General features: G+C 62.1%; 2 protein-coding genes across 3 annotated transcripts; both read right to left on the bottom strand.

Moving 5' to 3' along the window:
- Positions 1-443: 443 nt before the first annotated feature.
- LOC120759813 (mesothelin-like protein) lies at positions 444-9,820 on the bottom strand (the record flags this gene model as incomplete). The annotated part of the gene is given in 16 exon segments (XM_040079444.2): positions 444-493; positions 1,454-1,632; positions 2,923-3,009; positions 3,733-3,896; positions 4,118-4,215; positions 4,357-4,490; positions 4,747-4,880; positions 5,056-5,211; positions 5,730-5,905; positions 6,414-6,558; positions 6,664-6,754; positions 7,986-8,070; positions 8,073-8,116; positions 8,973-9,019; positions 9,414-9,445; positions 9,775-9,820. Coding segments are annotated over 16 exon segments (1,668 nt in total), but the record flags the coding sequence as incomplete, so codon positions are not given.
- A 2,761-nt stretch (positions 9,821-12,581) lies between these two features.
- Positions 12,582-16,433, bottom strand: RPUSD1 (RNA pseudouridine synthase domain containing 1). 2 transcript variants are annotated; one of them, XM_040079581.2, is made up of 6 exons: positions 16,341-16,433; positions 15,933-16,124; positions 15,717-15,840; positions 15,175-15,277; positions 14,991-15,092; positions 12,582-14,840 (listed from the first exon to the last, which is right to left on the bottom strand). In XM_040079581.2, exons 2-6 carry the CDS (start codon positions 16,112-16,114, stop codon positions 14,437-14,439), a joined length of 915 nt encoding a protein of 304 aa, XP_039935515.1. In that variant the 5' UTR covers positions 16,115-16,124; positions 16,341-16,433; the 3' UTR covers positions 12,582-14,436. The 2 variants fall into 2 exon arrangements, with proteins under 2 accessions (XP_039935515.1, XP_039935516.1); XM_040079582.2 differs by having other exon boundaries at positions 16,284-16,394.
- Between the last annotated feature and the right edge of the window lie 250 nt (positions 16,434-16,683).

Raw genomic sequence — 16,683 nt, 5'->3', positions numbered from 1 at the left:
GCAGTTCATGAAAGAAGTTAAATATGATTTTGGGGGGATCTCTCAGCTGCGGTGCTGGGCCACCAGTGACTTAAATCCCTGAGTCTTCCCACTGGTTAACAGATCCCAGTGGGATGGGATGGGATGGGATGGGATGGGATGGGATGGGATGGGATGGGCAGCAAATCCCTGGAAGAGCTGGGCCCCGTGTTCTTGCCTTGGCAGAGCTCGTACTACAGGGAGTAAATCACTAGTAAGGACCTGTGGGGCTTCTCTGGGCTGCAAAAATCTGTCCTCCTTCAGTCAAAAACAACCAAATCCTGCTCTGGCGTCAAAAGTGGACGAGTTCTCCTCCCTTTCCTGGGTTTCTGCTTTCCAGCAGCGACATCCCAGCGCTGTTTCCCTGGGCTGGAGGGAGGGTGGGAGGTGCTGAGGGGGGCTCAGAGCAGCAGGATGCTCCCCAGGCTGGCTGCCAGCACGGGCACGAGGCAGGAGCAGAGCCTGGATCCGGTTCCTGCAGGGAGAGCACAGGGCACTCTTCATTTTATGGCAACAAAACCTTCTGCTTTCACCTCCTCATTTCAAAGTGCCTGGGGTATTAAAAAAACCCCCCGAGCTCTTCTCGATAAATGTGTCAGGTTTCACGGCAGCTTCAGCGGGTGTTTCAGTCCAGGGCATTTCTTACAAGGGAAGGAAATTCCCTTTGCTCCCCTGCGGGCACACGGTGCCCAGGCTGTGCTCTCTCAGGAGAAGTTTAGAGCATGTGGTAAAAAAAAAAACAAAACCAAAAATCTGGATTCTCCAGCTTCCAGTGGAGCAGCTGGGCAGGGCTGTGGGCTCGGAAGGTGATGGGACACCTGGAAATGAACCTGAGGGCAGCCCCGGGGGCTGCAGAGCCACCAGGAACGAGGGGCAACAGCCAGCTTCATCCTCAGCGTCATTCCCGAGCCATTCCCGAGCCTTTCCCGAGCCTTTCCTGAGCCTTTCCTGAGCCATTCCCGAGCCTTTCCTGAGCCTTTCCCGAGCCTTTCCTGAGCCTTTCCCGAGCCATTCCCAAGCCATTCCTAAGCCTTTCCCAAGCCATTCCCAAGCCATTCCCGAGCCTTTCCTGAGCCATTCCTGAGCCATTCCCGAGCCTTTCCCGAGCCATTCCCGAGCCTTTCCCGAGCCATTCCTGAGCCATTCCCGAGCCTTTCCCGAGCCTTTCCCAAGCCATTCCCAAGCCATTCCCGAGCCTTTCCTGAGCCATTCCTGAGCCATTCCCGAGCCTTTCCCGAGCCTTTCCCGAGCCATACCCAGGCCTTTCCTGAGCCTTTCCCGAGCCTTTCCCGAGCCTTTCCTGAGCCATACCCGGGCCTTTCCTGAGCCTTTCCCGAGCCTTTCCCGAGCCATTCTAGAGCCTTTCCCGAGCCTTTCCTGAGCCATTCCCGAGCCTTTCCCGAGCCTTTCCCGAGCCCCGGCATCCCCGGCTCACCGGGCTCCGGCGGCTGCAGGTTGATGTAGCCGTTGGATGTTGGCGGTGGTGGCTCTGGAGTGCTCCCGGGGCTCGGGCTGCTGGGACGGTGCGGAGGGGAGCTGGGCTGGCACGGCACGGCCGGGGACAGCGGGGACAGCGGGGACACGGGAACTGGGGACGGCGTGTGCGGGGCCGGGCTGGCAGAGGGGGAGTGAGGGACGGGGGGGGCACTGGGAGAAGAGGAGGGGTTGGGGACAGTGGTGGCACTGGGAGAAGAGGAGGGGTTGGGGACAGTGGTGACGGTGGCAGCAGAGGTGGGGTTGGTGACAGGGGTGGCAGTGGGAGAAGAGGAGGGGTTGGGGACAGTGGTGGCAGTGCTGTGGGTGGCAGTGGCAGCAGAGGAGGAGTGAGGCACAGTGGTGACAGTGAGAGCAGAGGTGGGATTGGGGACAGTGGTGGCAGTGCTGTGGGTGGCAGTGGCAGCAGAGGTGGCATTGGGGACAGGAGTGACAACGGGAGAAGAGGTGGGGTTGGGGACAATGGTGACAGTGGGAGAAGAGGAGGGGTTGGTGACAGGGGTGGCAGTGGCAGCAGAGGAGGTGTTGGGGATAGGGGTGGCACTGGAAGAAGAGGAGATGTTGGGGACAGTGGTGGCAGTGAGAGCAGAGGTGTGATCGGGGACAGGGGTGGCACTGGAAGAAGAGGAGGGTTTGGGGACAGTGGTGGCAGTGGAAGAAGAGGAGGGTTTGGGGACAGTGGTGGCAGTGGGAGAAGAGGAGATGTTGGGGACAGTGGTGGCAGTGAGAGCAGAGGTGTGATTGGGGACAGCAGTGGTAGTGCTGTGGGTGGCAGTGGCAGCAGAGGTGGGACTGAGGACAGGAGTGACAACGGGAGAAGAGGTGGGGTTGGGGACAGTGGTGGCAGTGGCAGCAGAGGAGGGGTTGGTGACAGGGGTGGCAGTGCTGTGGGTGGCAGTGGCAGCAGAGGTGTGATTGGGGACAGTGCTGTGGGTGGCAGTGAGAGCAGAGGTGGGACTGGGGACAGCAGTGGCAGTGCTGTGGGTGGCAGTGGCAGCAGAGGAGGGGTTGGTGACAGTGGTGGCAGTGGGAGAAGAAGAGGGGTTGGTGACAGGGGTGGCAGTGGGAGAAGAAGAGGGGTTGGTGACAGGGGTGGCAGTGCTGTGGGTGGTACCAGCCAGGTTAGTGCCAACACCAGTGCTTGTGGTGACGCCGGAGGTGACAGCAGGGCCTGGGGTGGCACTGGAGCTGCTGGTGGCCAGGAGGGTGACAGAGGGGGAGGTGACAGCAGGGGAGGTGACAGCAGGGGAGGTGGCAGCAGGGGAGGTGGCAGCCTGATGTGTGGAGCAGGGGGCTGCGGTGGTTGGAGTGGGACGGGCAGAGGGGGTGGCAGTGGGGGTGGCAGTGGGGACAGGGGGGACAGGGGGACCCCCAGTGTGTGCGGGGGTGCTGGGGGGGACCGTGCTCTGCTGAGGGGTCGAGTGGCTGCTGGTGGCAGTGGGGGTGGGGACGGTGACACTGGCCGGGGTGGTGGGCACAGAGGTGGGGACAGGGGGCAGGGAGGTGACACTGGCTGGGGTGGTGGGCACAGAGGTGGGGACAGTGGGCAGGGAGGTGACACTGGCTGAGGTGATGGGGACAGTGAGCAGGGTGCTGGACACAGGGGTGACATTGGCTGAGGTGGCAGGGTGAGAAGTGGGGACAGTGACCACGGAGGTGGCACTGGTTGGGGTGGTGGGCACAGGGGTGGTGGCACTGGAGGTGACACTGGTAGGAGTGGTGGGCACAGGGGTGGTGGCAGTGCCCATGGAGGTGACACTGGTAGGAGTGGTGGGCACAGGGGTGGTGGCACTGGAGGTGACACTGGTAGGAGTGGTGGGCACAGGGGTGGTGGCAGTGCCCCTGGAGGTGACACTGGTAGGGGTGGTGGGCACAGGGTTGGTGGCACTGGAGGTGACACTGGTTGGGGTGGTGGGCACAGGGGTGGCGGCAGTGCCCGTGGAGGTGACACTGGTTGGATTGGTGGGCACAGGGGTGGTGGCAGTGCCCCTGGAGGTGGCACTGGTAGGAGTGGTGGGCACAGGGTTGGTGGCCCTGGAGGTGACACTGGTAGGGGTGGTGGGCGCAGGGGTGGTGGCAGTGCCCCTGGAGGTGACAGTGGTAGGAGTGGTGGGCACAGGGGTGGTGGCAGTGCCCCTGGAGGTGACACTGGTAGGGGTGGTGGGCACAGGGGTGGTGGCAGTGCCCCTGGAGGTGGCACCCGCCGGGCTGGCTGTCCCCGTGGGCTCGGGCTGCCCTCCCTGCAGGCCGATGCCCAGCACGCAGTCCAGCTCCCGCTGCCATTGCCTCTGCACCCAGCTCACCACCAGCGGCTCGTGCTCGGCTCTCCTCAGCTCAGGGAGGTTCTTCCCCAGCAAAAGCTTCACGTCGGTGACGCTGAGTTTCTGCAACACACACACACGCCAGCCCCTCCCTTCACCCTCACAGCCCCCAGTGCTTTGCTGACGGGGCTGCAGAGCAGAAAAAGCTTCCTAAGGTAAATTTCTGAAGGTGATAAATGGAGAATTGGTGATTTGGTTGGGCTCCGAGCTCACATCCCGAGCTCAGCCCTCAGCCAGCCCTGCCCTTCCCTGGGGAGAGGGGCAGCAGCATCCCAGGGCTGTACCTGGAACTCCCGGGGGTTCAGGGCCAGGAAGGTGTCCAGATCCATGTTTATGACACCGGTATTGGCCAAATCCTTCAGATCCTCTGCTGGAGCTCCACCTAAAAGAGAGCACAGGGAGATGTGCAAACCCTTCCAGAGCTTCTGGGGAGGGTTTGGAGAGGCTCTGGACACTGCCAGAGCCGCCTGTGGCTGAGAGGAGCCCCAGAGGGAGGGAAGGAGGGTGGAGGGGAAGCACCTACCCAGGTAGGGCTGGATCCCGCAGTAATAGGGCCCGGGGGTGCTGGCCAGGCTGGCAAAGGCCTCCCGCGCCTTCCCATAGAGCTGCTCCTTCTTGGTTTGGGAGCACGAAGAGATGTTCAACTGCCCGGCGGTCCTGGAAGGAGGGGCACAGCTCAGCAGCACCCCAAAGTGCAGATAAGTTGTCCTGGTGGCCGGGAGGGACGAGCAGGATCTCCCTGCTGCAGTCCTGGGGCTCAGGTGGGAGCTGGGATTGGGACGCGGCGATCCCGCGGAGCTGGATTGGGAATGGGGGCATCCACACGGAGCTGGGGCTCTTCCACCCCAGCACCCCGCTCCCCACAGCCCTGGGGCCCCTCGGGGCTCAGCAGTGTCCCCAAGGAGGGGCTCACCCGATGGCTCCAGCGGGGATCTGCTGGATCTGCTCCTCCCGCAGCTCGCACAGGCGTTTGCCCCTGATTTCCCGGAGCAGGGGCCCCGTCAAGGAGCCCCCCAGGGCCAGGTACCTGCTGAGCAGCTGCTGCACCTGAGGGGCGCAGGACACGTGAGGGGCACAGGGAAATGATCCTGGTAAGGATGGCGGCGCTGCCAACCCCCCCAAAAAACACCCCACAGTGCCTCCACCCCGAGCTGGGCTGGGACGGGAGCAGCCCCAGTTTGGGTTCCTCATCTCCCATCCCCTTCTGCCGCCGTGGATTTACCTGGGCATCGTCCCACGGTCCTCCCGAGGGGCTGAGCAGGGCTGCGAGCGTGTCGCTGGTTGTCACCTGCCACTGGCTGATCTCCTGCTCCGTGTACAGGCGGGACAGCTGCCCCAGGCGCCGCAGCTGCTCCTCCGGGATCCCCGACGGGAAAAACTGCGGGGAAGGGGAAACAGGGCAGGAGAGAGGGTGAGGGGAGGGAAAACAGGGCAGGAGAGAGGGAGAGGGGAAACAGGGCAGGAGAGAGGGAGAGGAAAAGGAAAACAGGGCAGGAGAGAGGATGAGGAAAAGGAAAACAGGCCAGGAGAGAGGGAGAGGGGAAACAGGGCAGGAGAGAGGGTGAGGAAAAGGAAAACAGGGCAGGAGAGAGGGAGAGGGGAAACAGGGCAGGAGAGAGGGAGAGGAAAAGGAAAACAGGGCAGGAGAGAGGGTGAGGGGAAACAGAGCAGGAGAGAGGGAGAGGGGAAACAGGGCAGGAGAGAGGGTGAGGGAGGGGAAACAAGGCAGGAGAGAGGATGAGGGGAAACAGGGCAGGAGAGAGGGTGAGGGAGGGGAAAACAGGGCAGGAGAGAGGGTGAGGGGAGAGAAAACAGGGCAGGAGAGAGCGCAAAGAACCCACTCTTGCGCCCTCATCCCTGTTCCCACCCCGGCTCCTGCCCCGTGTCACCCCTCACCTCATCCACTTTCTTTTTCAGGACCCGGGAAGTCTCCGTGGTGATCGGCTGTTCCAGCACGGCCTCCAGGTTTTTTACTAACAGATCACTGCTCAGGCACAGGTCGAGCTCCTCAGGGAGGAGGAAGAGGACGGCGTCAGTGATGTTGCTGTCGGTGATGGGCTCGGACTCGCAGCCTGAGGACAAGGAATTGTGTCGGTCAGAGCGTGTGTGTCCCCCGTGTCCCCTCCCCACCCGGCCCCGGTCCTGCCACAGGGCTCGGAGCACCTTCACCCTTGCCACCCTTGGGTGAGGGACAGGGAATCGCTGTCCCCGGGCCCCAATCCGCGGAGGTGCCTCGTTCCCGAAAATGATTCCTGGGGAATGTTTTGATGTTTTACAGCCCGTTTGCGCTCTGCCCTGTTAAAGGCGACTCGAAGCGCTCCAAGTCCCCTCCACGAGCATCCCCTGCTCCTGCCCTGGCGCTGGCCCTGCCTGGGGACTGTGCCCCTGTCCCAGCTCCTTCCTGCGCGCTGCCCCCACGCTCCTGCTCCCAGGTAAGGTCAAACCCCCGCCGCGCTTCAAGGACGTTCCCAGTTTGTGGGGATCCCAGATTTCTGCCCGCTCCATCCCGCGGCTCCCAGATGGAGCCGGCCCCGGGGCATTTCTGCTCCCCAGAGCTCCCGAGGGCAGGGAAACACTCACGGCCTGAGCTGCGCCGCAGCCTGCGGTGGGAGGCGGCTGAGGCTGCCGCAAGCGCCCGGAGGAGGATCGGGGATTTCTCCCGCTGGGAATGGTCCTGGCTGATGTAGGCGGCCGCGATGCCGCTCCTGAACTCCTCCCGTGCCGCCTGCGGGGACACAGCGCGCTGGCACCGGGGGGCACAGCCACAGAGGGGACCGCGTCCTGGGGCTGCCCTGCCCGCTGCTCCTCTCCCCCCGGCGCGGTTCCTCACCTCGCTCACCAAGCTCAGCGTGGTCTGGTTCAAGGCCAGAGCGAGCGGCCCCAAATCCTGCAGAGTCCGGGAATCCCAGCTCGAAGGATGCCTGCGGCAGAAGAGGAGGGACCAGCTCAGCATCCTCATGGATTCCCGCTCCTCCAGGAGCAGGAAAGCTCCTCACCCGCACTCTGTGCCACGACAGGAGCAGGAAAGCTCCTCACCCGCACTCTGTGTGTCACGACAGGAGCAGGAAAGCTCCTCACCCGCACTCTGTGTGTCCCGACAGGAGCAGGAAAGCTCCTCACCCGCACTCTGTGTCCCGACAGGAGCAGCAAAGCTCCTCACCCGCACTCTGTGCGTCACGACAGGAGCAGGAAAGCTCCTCACCCGCACTCTGTGTCACGACAGGAGCAGGAAAGCTCCTCACCCGCCCTCTGTGTCACGACAGGAGCAGGAAAGCTCCTCACCCGTGCTCTGTGTCCCGACAGGAGCAGGAAAGCTCCTCACCCGCACTCTGTGTCACTGACAGGAGGAGGAAAGCTCCTCACCCGCACTCTGTGTCACGACAGGAGCAGGAAAGCTCCTCACCCGCACTCTGTGTCACTGACAGGAGCAGGAAAGCTCCTCACCCGCACTCTGTGTCACGACAGGAGCAGGAAAGCTCCTCACCCGCACTCTGTGTCACGACAGGAGCAGGAAAGCTCCTCACCCGCACTCTGTGTCACGACAGGAGCAGGAAAGCTCCTCACCCGCACTCTGTGTCACGACAGGAGCAGGAAAGCTCCTCACCCGCACTCTGTGTCACTGACAGGAGCAGGAAAGCTCCTCACCTGCACTCTGTGTCACGACAGGAGCAGGAAAGCTCCTCACCCGCACTCTGTGTGTCCCGACAGGAGCAGGAAAGCTCCTCACCCGCACTCTGTGTGTCCCGACAGGAGCAGGAAAGCTCCTCACCCGTGCTCTGTGTCCCGACAGGAGCAGGAAAGCTCCTCACCCGCCCTCTGTGTCACTGACAGGAGCAGGAAAGCTCCTCACCCGCGCTCTGTGTCACTGACAGGAGCAGCAAAGCTCCTCACCCGTGCTCTGTGTCACGACAGGAGCAGGAAAGCTCCTCACCCGCACTCTGTGTGTCACGGACAGGAGTAGGAAAGCTCCTCACCCGCACTCTGTGTGTCCCGACAGGAGCAGGAAAGCTCCTCACCCGCACTGTGTGTCACGACAGGAGCAGCAAAGCTCCTCACCCGCACTGTGTGTCACGACAGGAGCAGGAAAGCTCCTCACCCGCACTCTGTGTCACGACAGGAGCAGCAAAGCTCCTCACCCGCACTGTGTGTCACGACAGGAGCAGGGCGTTGAGGGAATCCCCCTGCGCCCCCGTCAGCTCCAGGCAGAGTTTCAGCTTGTCCAGGATGTCGGGATCGGGGCCGGGAAGGAGCCCGGCTGCATGTCACACACCAGCCCCCCGAGGCTGGGGGCAGCATGGAAATGTCCCCTAAAATCCGCGCTGTCCCCACGGCCCCGTGGGTGCCCCCCGTACCCCGGGATTTGGGGGAGGGAGGAGCGGCGTTTCAGCCGGGGCCAGGCTCCCGCTGCAGCCGCGTGGAGCACGGAGAATTCTCGGTGTGAATTCTCAATGTGAATTCTGGGTGGGAAATCTCAGTGTGAATTCTCTGCGTGAATTTTCAGTGTGTATTCTGGGTGTGAATTCTCGGTGTGTACTCTGAATTCTCGGTGTGAATTCTGGGTGTGTAGTCTCGATGTGTACTCTCAGCGTGTACTCTCGGTGTGAATTCTCGGTGTGTAGTCTCAGTGTGTACTCTCAGTGTGAATTCTGGGTGTGAATTCTCGGTGTGTACTCTGAATTCTTGGTGTGAATTCTGGGTGTGTAATCTCAGTGTGAATTCTCGGTGTGTACTCTCAGTGTGAATTCTGGGTGTGAATTCTCGGTGTGTATTCTGGGTGTGAATCCTCGGTGTGAATCCTCGGCGTGTGCTCTCAGTGTGAATTCTCGGTGTGAATTCTCGGTGTGTGTTCTGGGTGTGAATTCTGGGTGTGAATTCTCGGCGTGTGCTCTCGATGTGAATTCTCTGTGTGAATTCTGGGTGTGATTTCTCGGCGTGTGCTCTCGGTGTGAATTCTCGGTGTGTGCGTGTTCCTGCAGGAGCCCGCGCCGCTGGAATCCCAGCAGGGAACCGGCTGCGCAGGGCTGTAAATCCTGCCCGGCCCCAGGGACCCAGCCCGGCAGCAGGTGTGGGATAAACTCAAATCCACCCCCCCCGGGACCCTCCCCGATCCTCAGAGCCCCCGCCGGGGCTGGGACTTACTGGGGATGCTCAGCGCTGGACAGCACGGCTCCGAGGATCAGAGCTGCCTGCGGAGAGGACGGGGGATGCTCAGAACCGGTGAGGAAAGGGAAGAAGGGATTTGGGATGCCGGGAATGCGATCGGAGCCGGCTGGAGCGCCCAGACCGCTGCCCGCGGGAGCAGGAGCTCCAGGGGAGCAGGCAGGAGCAGCCCCCGGGCCGCTTGCGGGGACAAAAGCCACCGCAGCCGCCGTGAGGAGCGGCGACACTTGCGGGGGTCTGTCCCCTCAGCCTGGAGCTGGGTTTGGGAGCGGGGCGGGGAGGTGAGGGGTGGCACAAGGACAGGGGGACAGCAGGGAGGCGACGGCCGCGCCGCCCTGGAGCCGGGCGCTGGGGGAGCGGCGGCGCCTCTGGAATTTCGGGAGAGCCCCGTGGGAGCCAGCGGAGCCGGCCGGGACTCACCGCTGCGGCTTTCACCAGGTCCGCGGAGGCACCTGCAAGGAAGCAGGGGCAGGTTAGGAAACACCCGTGGATTGTGAACGGCTCGTCGGGGTCGTTCCGAGCGCGTTTAAAGGTTAGGAAGAGCCTTTCCTTTGTTGATTTAACGTTTAGGAAATGCTGCGGGGCACTAGGAGCAGAGCGGCCCCCAGGCCGAGCACCCCCGGCTCCCTCCAGGAGCGGGTGGAAGACAAAAAGGGATAAATCCATCCCTGGATATCGGGGAAGGTGTGTGCCTGGAGGGGGGCAGCACGGCCGGAGCATCCCTGCTGCCAGGGGGTGGCTGGGGGTCCCGGGGCGGTTTTTGGGACAGGATGTGACTCACGGAGGCAGAGGGTGGCGGCTGCCAGGGCTGGGGATGCCCACACCATGGTGCTGCTGCCGGGGGTTCGTCCTTGGAGCGGGTTCGGAGAGCCGTGAGCCACGCTGGGAATTCTGGAAGGTCCTGGGGCCGATTCTGTCACCAACACTGGGACTGGAGCTGTTCCACACTCGGGGTCACTGTTTGGGGACAGCTCTGGGGGTCCTGGGGCTGATTCTGTCACCCACACTGGGACTGGAGCTGTTCCACACTCGGGGTCACTGTTTGGGGACAGCTCTGGGGGTGCTGGGGCTGATTCTGTCACCCACACTGGGGCTGGAGCTGTTCCACACTCGGGGTCACTGCCTGGGGACAGCTCTGGAAGGTCCTGGGGCTGATTCTGTCACCCACACTGGGGCTGTTCCACACTCGGGTCACTGTTTGGGGACAGCTCTGGGGGTCCTGGGGCCGATTCTGTCACCCACACTGGGGCTGGAGCTGTGGGCTCAGGGGTCTCACTGTGCCCACCCTACCCCTGCGATGCTGCACAGACCCCCATGACCACGGGACAGATTTGAAATCCTACATAACAGAGAAGAGGACTTTTCCCCACCCGTTATTAGAAGGAACTCCACGACTGTCCTGCAGCGACAGGGTCCCCGTCCATCCCCCAGCTCCTCCCAGCACGGACTGGGACAAACCCAGTGTAAGGCAGCGGGGGAGCCCGGCGGGTGTTCCCCACCCCTCAGGGGGAATCTCCTGCCAGAAAATCAATCCCTGCTCCTGAAATTCCCTCGGGGCCGCCCACAGCAATCCGTTATCGCCGTTTGACCTCTACCTAAATTACTTCCTCCCCTAAATCTCATTTTTCCCCCCCGCCAAATCCTACCGTGGCTGTGCCGAGCCGCTCTCCTGCTCCTTGTGCAGTGGGATTCGGCTCCGGGGTGCGAGGATCGGCCGGGAAGGAGCTGCCGGGGCTGGGGCAGGGGCTGGGCAGCGCTCGGCACTTTATCTCTGCGGGGTGGGGATGTTGCTGGGAGCACGGGGTGTGACGGGGCAGTTTCTCAACTCTGTTTTGCCAGGCTCCTTCCCTTCTCCCCGGTTTTGCTTTGGGCTTGTTTCCTACTTCTCGGCAAAGGGTCACTTTGAGCTCCGGGTTCAGCTGAACCCAAAGTGAACCCAGAAGGAGTTAAAGCCTCCGCTTCGGGAGTTTCGGTGCTCCTGAGGGGGATCAGGGCGCTCCCGGTGAGGGGAAAACCTCTGGAGCTGCTCAGGGGTTATTTTATGGGGCAGCAGGGGTGCAGAACAGACCGAGCTCTGCGATGGGCTCAGCACTCTCTGGGAAGTGCTTCCTCTGTGCCTCTCGTTTTTCCCTGGATCACAGCCAATCCCGTTCCCTTTCTTCCAGGTTTTCCCCTGATCGTGCTCCAAAACGCTGTCGGGCACGTGCCACGAGGAACGAGACCAAAAACCGGAGGAACCAAATCCTTCCCGGGGCTCTGAGGTGATGGAGGAGCCGCGAGCACAAACGTCACCTGAGCCTTCATCCCGGGAAAAGGGAAAGGCGGTGGCTGGGCTGGAGCAGGGCTGCGCCCCCCTCTCGGCCAGGTTTGGGGGTCCCAGCCCTCCCCGAGGGTCCCTGGAGCTGCTGGCACGCTGCCAAGGGGGGTTTGTCACCCGCAGCCCTGTCCTGTCCCCAGCCCTGTCCCCCAACCGGTCCTGCAGCCCCAGGGCTGGGCCGAGGCTCGTGGGCGTTGCTGGTTTCTATTTTGGAAGGATTTACTGTAAAAATAGCTCCTGTTGGGGCAGTAAAATTACAGAAACTCGTTTGCTATGAGGCTGCTGGAGGGACACAGCCCCTGCCCCGGGCTGGCTGGACAGAGGTGGCTGGAGCAGGAGGGCAGGGACACATCAGGGACACATCAGGGACACATCAGGGCCACTCTGGGGGTCACCGTGTCCCCTGTGACCCTGTGGGGATCAAAGCTGACCCTGAAACTCCCTCAGGAGCTGCCACAGGAGGATCCACCCTGAGCTTGAACATGAGGAGCATCTGCTCCGGGCTGTTCCCGGGGACATTCCCAGGTCAGCTGGGCGCTCTGGCTGCAGCTGCCTGTGCCAGCGGGGCTGGCAACGCTCCTCTCCCTTGATCAGGTGCCCTCTGCCCGTGTCTGGTTCATAACCTTAAAAAAAAATAATCTCCCAGTCCTGTCCCTCTCCAGCTCTCCTGGAGCCCCTTCAGGCCCTGCAAGGGGCTCTGAGCTCTCCCTGGAGCCTTCCCTTCCCCAGGCTGGAAAATCCCAGCTCTCCCAGCCTCCAGTGCCTTGGAGCATCCCATCACAGCCACTCACACTGCAATCCTGCTTTGAAAACCGAAATCCTGCCTGTCACACAACAATCCTGCCTCTCACACAATCCTGCCTCTCACACCGAAATCCTGCCTCTCACACAACAATCCTGCCTCTCACACAACAATCCTGCCTCTCACACCGAAATCCTCTCACACAATCCTGCCTCTCACACCGAAATCCTGCCTCTCACACCGAAATCCTCACACAATCCTGCCTCTCACACAACAATCCTGCCTCTCACACCGAAATCCTGCCTCTCACACCGAAATCCTGCCTCTCACACTGAAATCCTGCCTCTCACACAACAATCCTGCCTGTCACACAACAATCCTGCCTCTCACACTGCAATCCTGCCTCTCACACTGAAATCCTCTCACACAACAATCCTCCTCTCACACACAGCTTTGGCCGGGTGGGAGCCCCGGGGCCGGTCCTGCCTCATTCCTGGAAACCCACGGGATGGATCCAGAACGCAGAGAGTGACGGGCAGAGACACGTTTAATACAGCAAACACACCAGAAGTGGAACTGCAGAGCGCACAGGAGACATCAGAGCCACAGCACAACCCGCGGGGCACGAGAGGAGAGGAGAGGACACAGCCCCGGAGCGAGCCCGCCCGGAAAACTCCTGCAGGGTAAGGAAAATCCCTTCGGATCCACGGCGTTGGGGAAAAGCAGCGCGCAAAGGCTGTGATTTTTAATTCCCAGGATTTTTCCCTCCTGTGCTTATCCACAAGGAGAGGGCTGTGATTTTTAATTCCCAGGATTTTCCTCTCCTGTGTTTATCCACAAGGAGAAAGCTGTGATTTTTTAATTTCCAGGATTTTCCTCTCCTGTGTTTATCCACAAGGAGAAAGCTGTGATTTTTAATTTCCAGGATTTTCCTCTCCTGTGTTTATCCACAAGGAGAAGGCTGTGATTTTTTAATTTCCAGGCTTTTTCTCTCCTGTGTTTATCCACAAGGAGAGGGCTGTGATTTTTAATTCCCAGGATTTTCCTCTCCTGTGTTTATCCACAAGGAGAAGGCTGTGATTTTTTAATTTCCAGGATTTTCCTCTCCTGTCCTTATCCACAAGGCTGTGATTTTTTATTTCCCCTCAGCTGCGTGAACATCAGGTGTATTTCACAGGGGATGTGGCTGGTGAGGTGACAGCTCTGCGCAGGTGCTGATGTGGTCCTCGAGGGCCCTGGGGTGGGGCTGTGCGGCTCCAGCTCCTCTGCCCCACCCCGTTCTCCTCATTTCCAAATGTCCCTTGGGGGCTGCAGAGGATGAGCAGGGAAGGGGGAAGCAAAGCAGGACGGCCAGCAAAGCAAGGAAATTTCTCGGCATCTGTCAAAGCTGAGCTCCTGCCTGCTCTTCCCATCGGTCCTCAGCCTTTCTTCCAGCTTTATCCTTTTTCCTGCTGCTCCAGAGCTTTCCCAAAGTGCCCAGCTGAAGGCCCTGCCTGCAGGACCCTCTGGAGAGCTGCCAGGCAGGAGCATGGGACCCTCACAGCACCCTGACCCCTCCTCAGTGGGGGAGCAGAGAGGGATTCGTGTCCTCTGACCTGTCTCAGCAGGGATAAAAGCAGGAAAGGCAGTGCTAGTAGAAGAATAATAAAATCCTTTAAAAAAAGCTTTGGGCTGCTGGCTATCCGACCACAGAAGTACTGAAAACACCTCGTTCCTGAGACCACCCGTATTTTACAAACCCTAAAAGACTAGATTCTCTTCCTAAAAAATTGAAAAAAGTTTAAAATCCGTCGGAACCAACTCCTTCACCTTCACCAAACCTTTAAAACCGCCCCAGGTGGGCTGAGGGAGGGAGGGGGCGAGGGGCAGGGACCTTCCCACGCCCATCCCAGTCCAGTTTCACAGGACACCCCGGGACTGGGGCACCATCAGCGTCCCCAGGACGTGCTCCAGCCCCCACTCTCCCACCTCCCACAGACACAGCAGCTGCAGGCAGGGAATGGGAACGGGGGACACGGGCACTGGAGCTGCACCCCGCTGCAATTCTGCACCCAGTGCACGGAGATCTTGTGGGAACGCCCGTGGCCAAGGCAGCGTCCAGCTGTGCCCAGGACAGGGATGGGAAGCTTTGGGGTCACTCTAAGCTGGAATGTGACACTGACTCTGCTCCTGAGGCCGGGGATTGGGAAAGGGACGTCCCGTGGCCAGATGGGTGACGGACATTCCAAAAGAGCCCCACCCGAACCGCTCCTAAAATCCACCTGACGCCAGCCCCGGGAGCGAGGGAAGCCAGACAGGGAGTGCAGGTGTGGAGGCAGCGCTGGGCTCCCTGGGGACCCGCAGGGACAAGGGTGCAGCTGGAAACGCAGGGATGTGCTTCGCGCTCACTCCAGAGCCCACTCAGCCAACCACTGCTCGCACCGCGCCCGCTGCTCCTCCGTCTCCTCCCTCCTGCCTTCGCTCCCTGCCTCCTCCTCTCCGGCAGCCTCCCGCCTCTCCTCCTCCTCCTCCTCCTCCTTCTCCTTCCGTGTCCCCTCGTCCTTGAGCTCCTGGATGACGTCCTCCAGGCGCTGGGTGACGTGCTGGGGCACCCAGTTGCCGTCCATGGCGGTGACGAAGGGGTCGGGCGCGCACACCTCGATCAGCTCCTTGCCGGTGGGAATGCGCAGGTAGTAGGCGTGGAGCATCATCCTGTAGGGACTGCTGTCCTGCCGGCGGCTGTAGGTGAAGTCCCCCACGATGGGGTGGCCGACGGCGCTGCAGTGAACCCGGAGCTGGTGAGTCCTCCCTGCGGGGAGAGCGGGAATCAGGGGCAGGGAATTCCTCACGCCCTCCTTCAGGGCACGGTGGGGCATTTGTCCCCCTGAGCGCGGCGGTTCTCAGCTTCCCTCATCCCATTCCAGGCTCCGCCCCACGTCGGAGCTGCCCCTGTCCGCACCTGTCAGCGGCTGCAGCAGCACTTTGGTGACGGGGTCTCCGCTGTAGGACCCGTGTTCCAGCACCACCAGCTCCGACTGGCACGGCTTGGCGTTCTCACAGCCTGCAAGGAGACCCGCGGGGGGTTTGTGACGCCCCGGCGCATCCCTGGGGGTGTGGGCAGAGCAGGGGAGGGGGCTGCTCACCCTCTGTCCCCTCGATGCACATCATGTGGGTCATGCCCTCGGTGGTGTTCTTCCCGATGGCGTAGCGGATCGTCATCCGGCTCTGCCTCACGTGGCCCCTCACCTGGGGCAGGGACGTGGAAACTGAGCCCTGCACGTGCTCCTCACCCACCCATGACAGGAATCACGGAGTCACAGCAAGGGTGGGGCTGGAAGGACCCTAAAGCCCGTCAATTTCCCGAGGCACAGCTCCTTGTCGGGGCAGGGAGACCTTTCACCAACCCAGGCTGTTCCCAGCCTCGTCCCACTGCCAGGGATCCAGGGGCAGCCACAGCTTCTCTGGGCACTCTGTGCCAGAATTCCTTCCTAATACCAACCCAACCCCAGCCTCTGGCAGTGGGAAGCCATTCCCTGTGCCCCGTCCCTCCACGCCCTCATCCAAATCCCTCTCCAGCCCTCTTCTCCGAGTCCTTCTCTTCTCCAGCTGAACACCCCCACCTCCCTCAGCTTTCCCTCAGGGCAGAGGTGCTCAGGAACGGCGGGAGGTGGCAGGGAGGGCTCACCAGGGCCAGGTAGGCTTTGGTCACCAGGCGCTCCTTGAAGCACTTGTAGGCACTTCCCGCCGCCGCTTTGTTGAGTGCCACACACAGGGCCCCGCTGGTGGAGAAATCCAGCTGGTGGCAGAACCTGGGAGGGGCACGGGGGTAAAGGAGCATCCTGGAGATGTCGGGAATGTCCCCAGCCGAGGGCAGGGCCGGGCTCGGCGCCCAGGCGCTCACCTGAAGCCGTAGTAGGTGTCGGGGTCGGCCAGCTCGGGGAAGCGGTGCTTGAGCTGGCTCTGCAGGGTCAGCGTCTCGTACCACATCTTGCTGTCGATGCGCAGGTCCCAGTGCTTGTTGACCACGATGAAGTCGGAGCTCTGGTACAGGATGGACAGGTTGTCGATGGTGCCCGGCTCCATGGCCAGCGCCCTGAGCGGGGAGAGAGACGGGGAATCGGGATGAGCGGGACGGGAGGAACCGCCAGCTGCGGGACGGGCACCCCGGGATGGGCACAGCATCCCGGGACAGACGGGACGGGCAAGGAGCAGGGCCTGGAGGCGCGACATTCAGGAGGGAATGGAGACGCACCGAGGTACCGGTGTCACCTGCAGCGCGGCCGTCACCCCGCCCGCCCCCGGGCCTCACCGGTGTCACACCGTGCGGGCGCAGCTCCCGCGGCGGTGCGGATGCTACAGCAGCGCTCCGGCCGATGCGGCCTCACACCGCGCCGCTCCGCCGCCGCCCCGCTGCCCCGGGACGCCCCGGAGCCAGGCGGGGATGGCCCATCCCCGCCCCGCTGTCACGCCTGGAGGCCCCGCAGCCGCGCCGCGCCGGCTCTGCCCATCCCCACGGCGGCGATCGCCGCTCCCCGCTGCAGCCCGGCCGCGACCGCGGCGGCTCCGCCGGAGAGCACGGGACACAGGGGAGGGGACAGGGGAGGCGGGGCGGGGACAGGCACGGCGGAGAGGGGACCCCGGGCAGGGCGGAG

This window comes from Hirundo rustica, chromosome 15 (assembly GCF_015227805.2).
Source record: "Hirundo rustica isolate bHirRus1 chromosome 15, bHirRus1.pri.v3, whole genome shotgun sequence".
NCBI lineage: Eukaryota > Metazoa > Chordata > Aves > Passeriformes > Hirundinidae > Hirundo > Hirundo rustica.
This window is presented reverse-complemented; position numbering and strand designations above follow the sequence as displayed.

Excerpts from the sequence above, each read along its gene's own strand:
- RPUSD1 (XM_040079581.2), bottom strand. The coding sequence starts at position 16,114 with ATGGAGCCGGGCACCATCGACAACCTGTCCATCCTGTACCAGAGCTCC. Across the intron at positions 15,841-15,932 it reads GACACCTACTACGGCTTCAG|GTTCTGCCACCAGCTGGATT; the intron begins GTGAGCGCCTGG and ends TGCCCCTCCCAG. Across the intron at positions 15,278-15,716 it reads CCAAAGCCTACCTGGCCCTG|GTGAGGGGCCACGTGAGGCA; the intron begins GTGAGCCCTCCC and ends TCCCTGCCCCAG.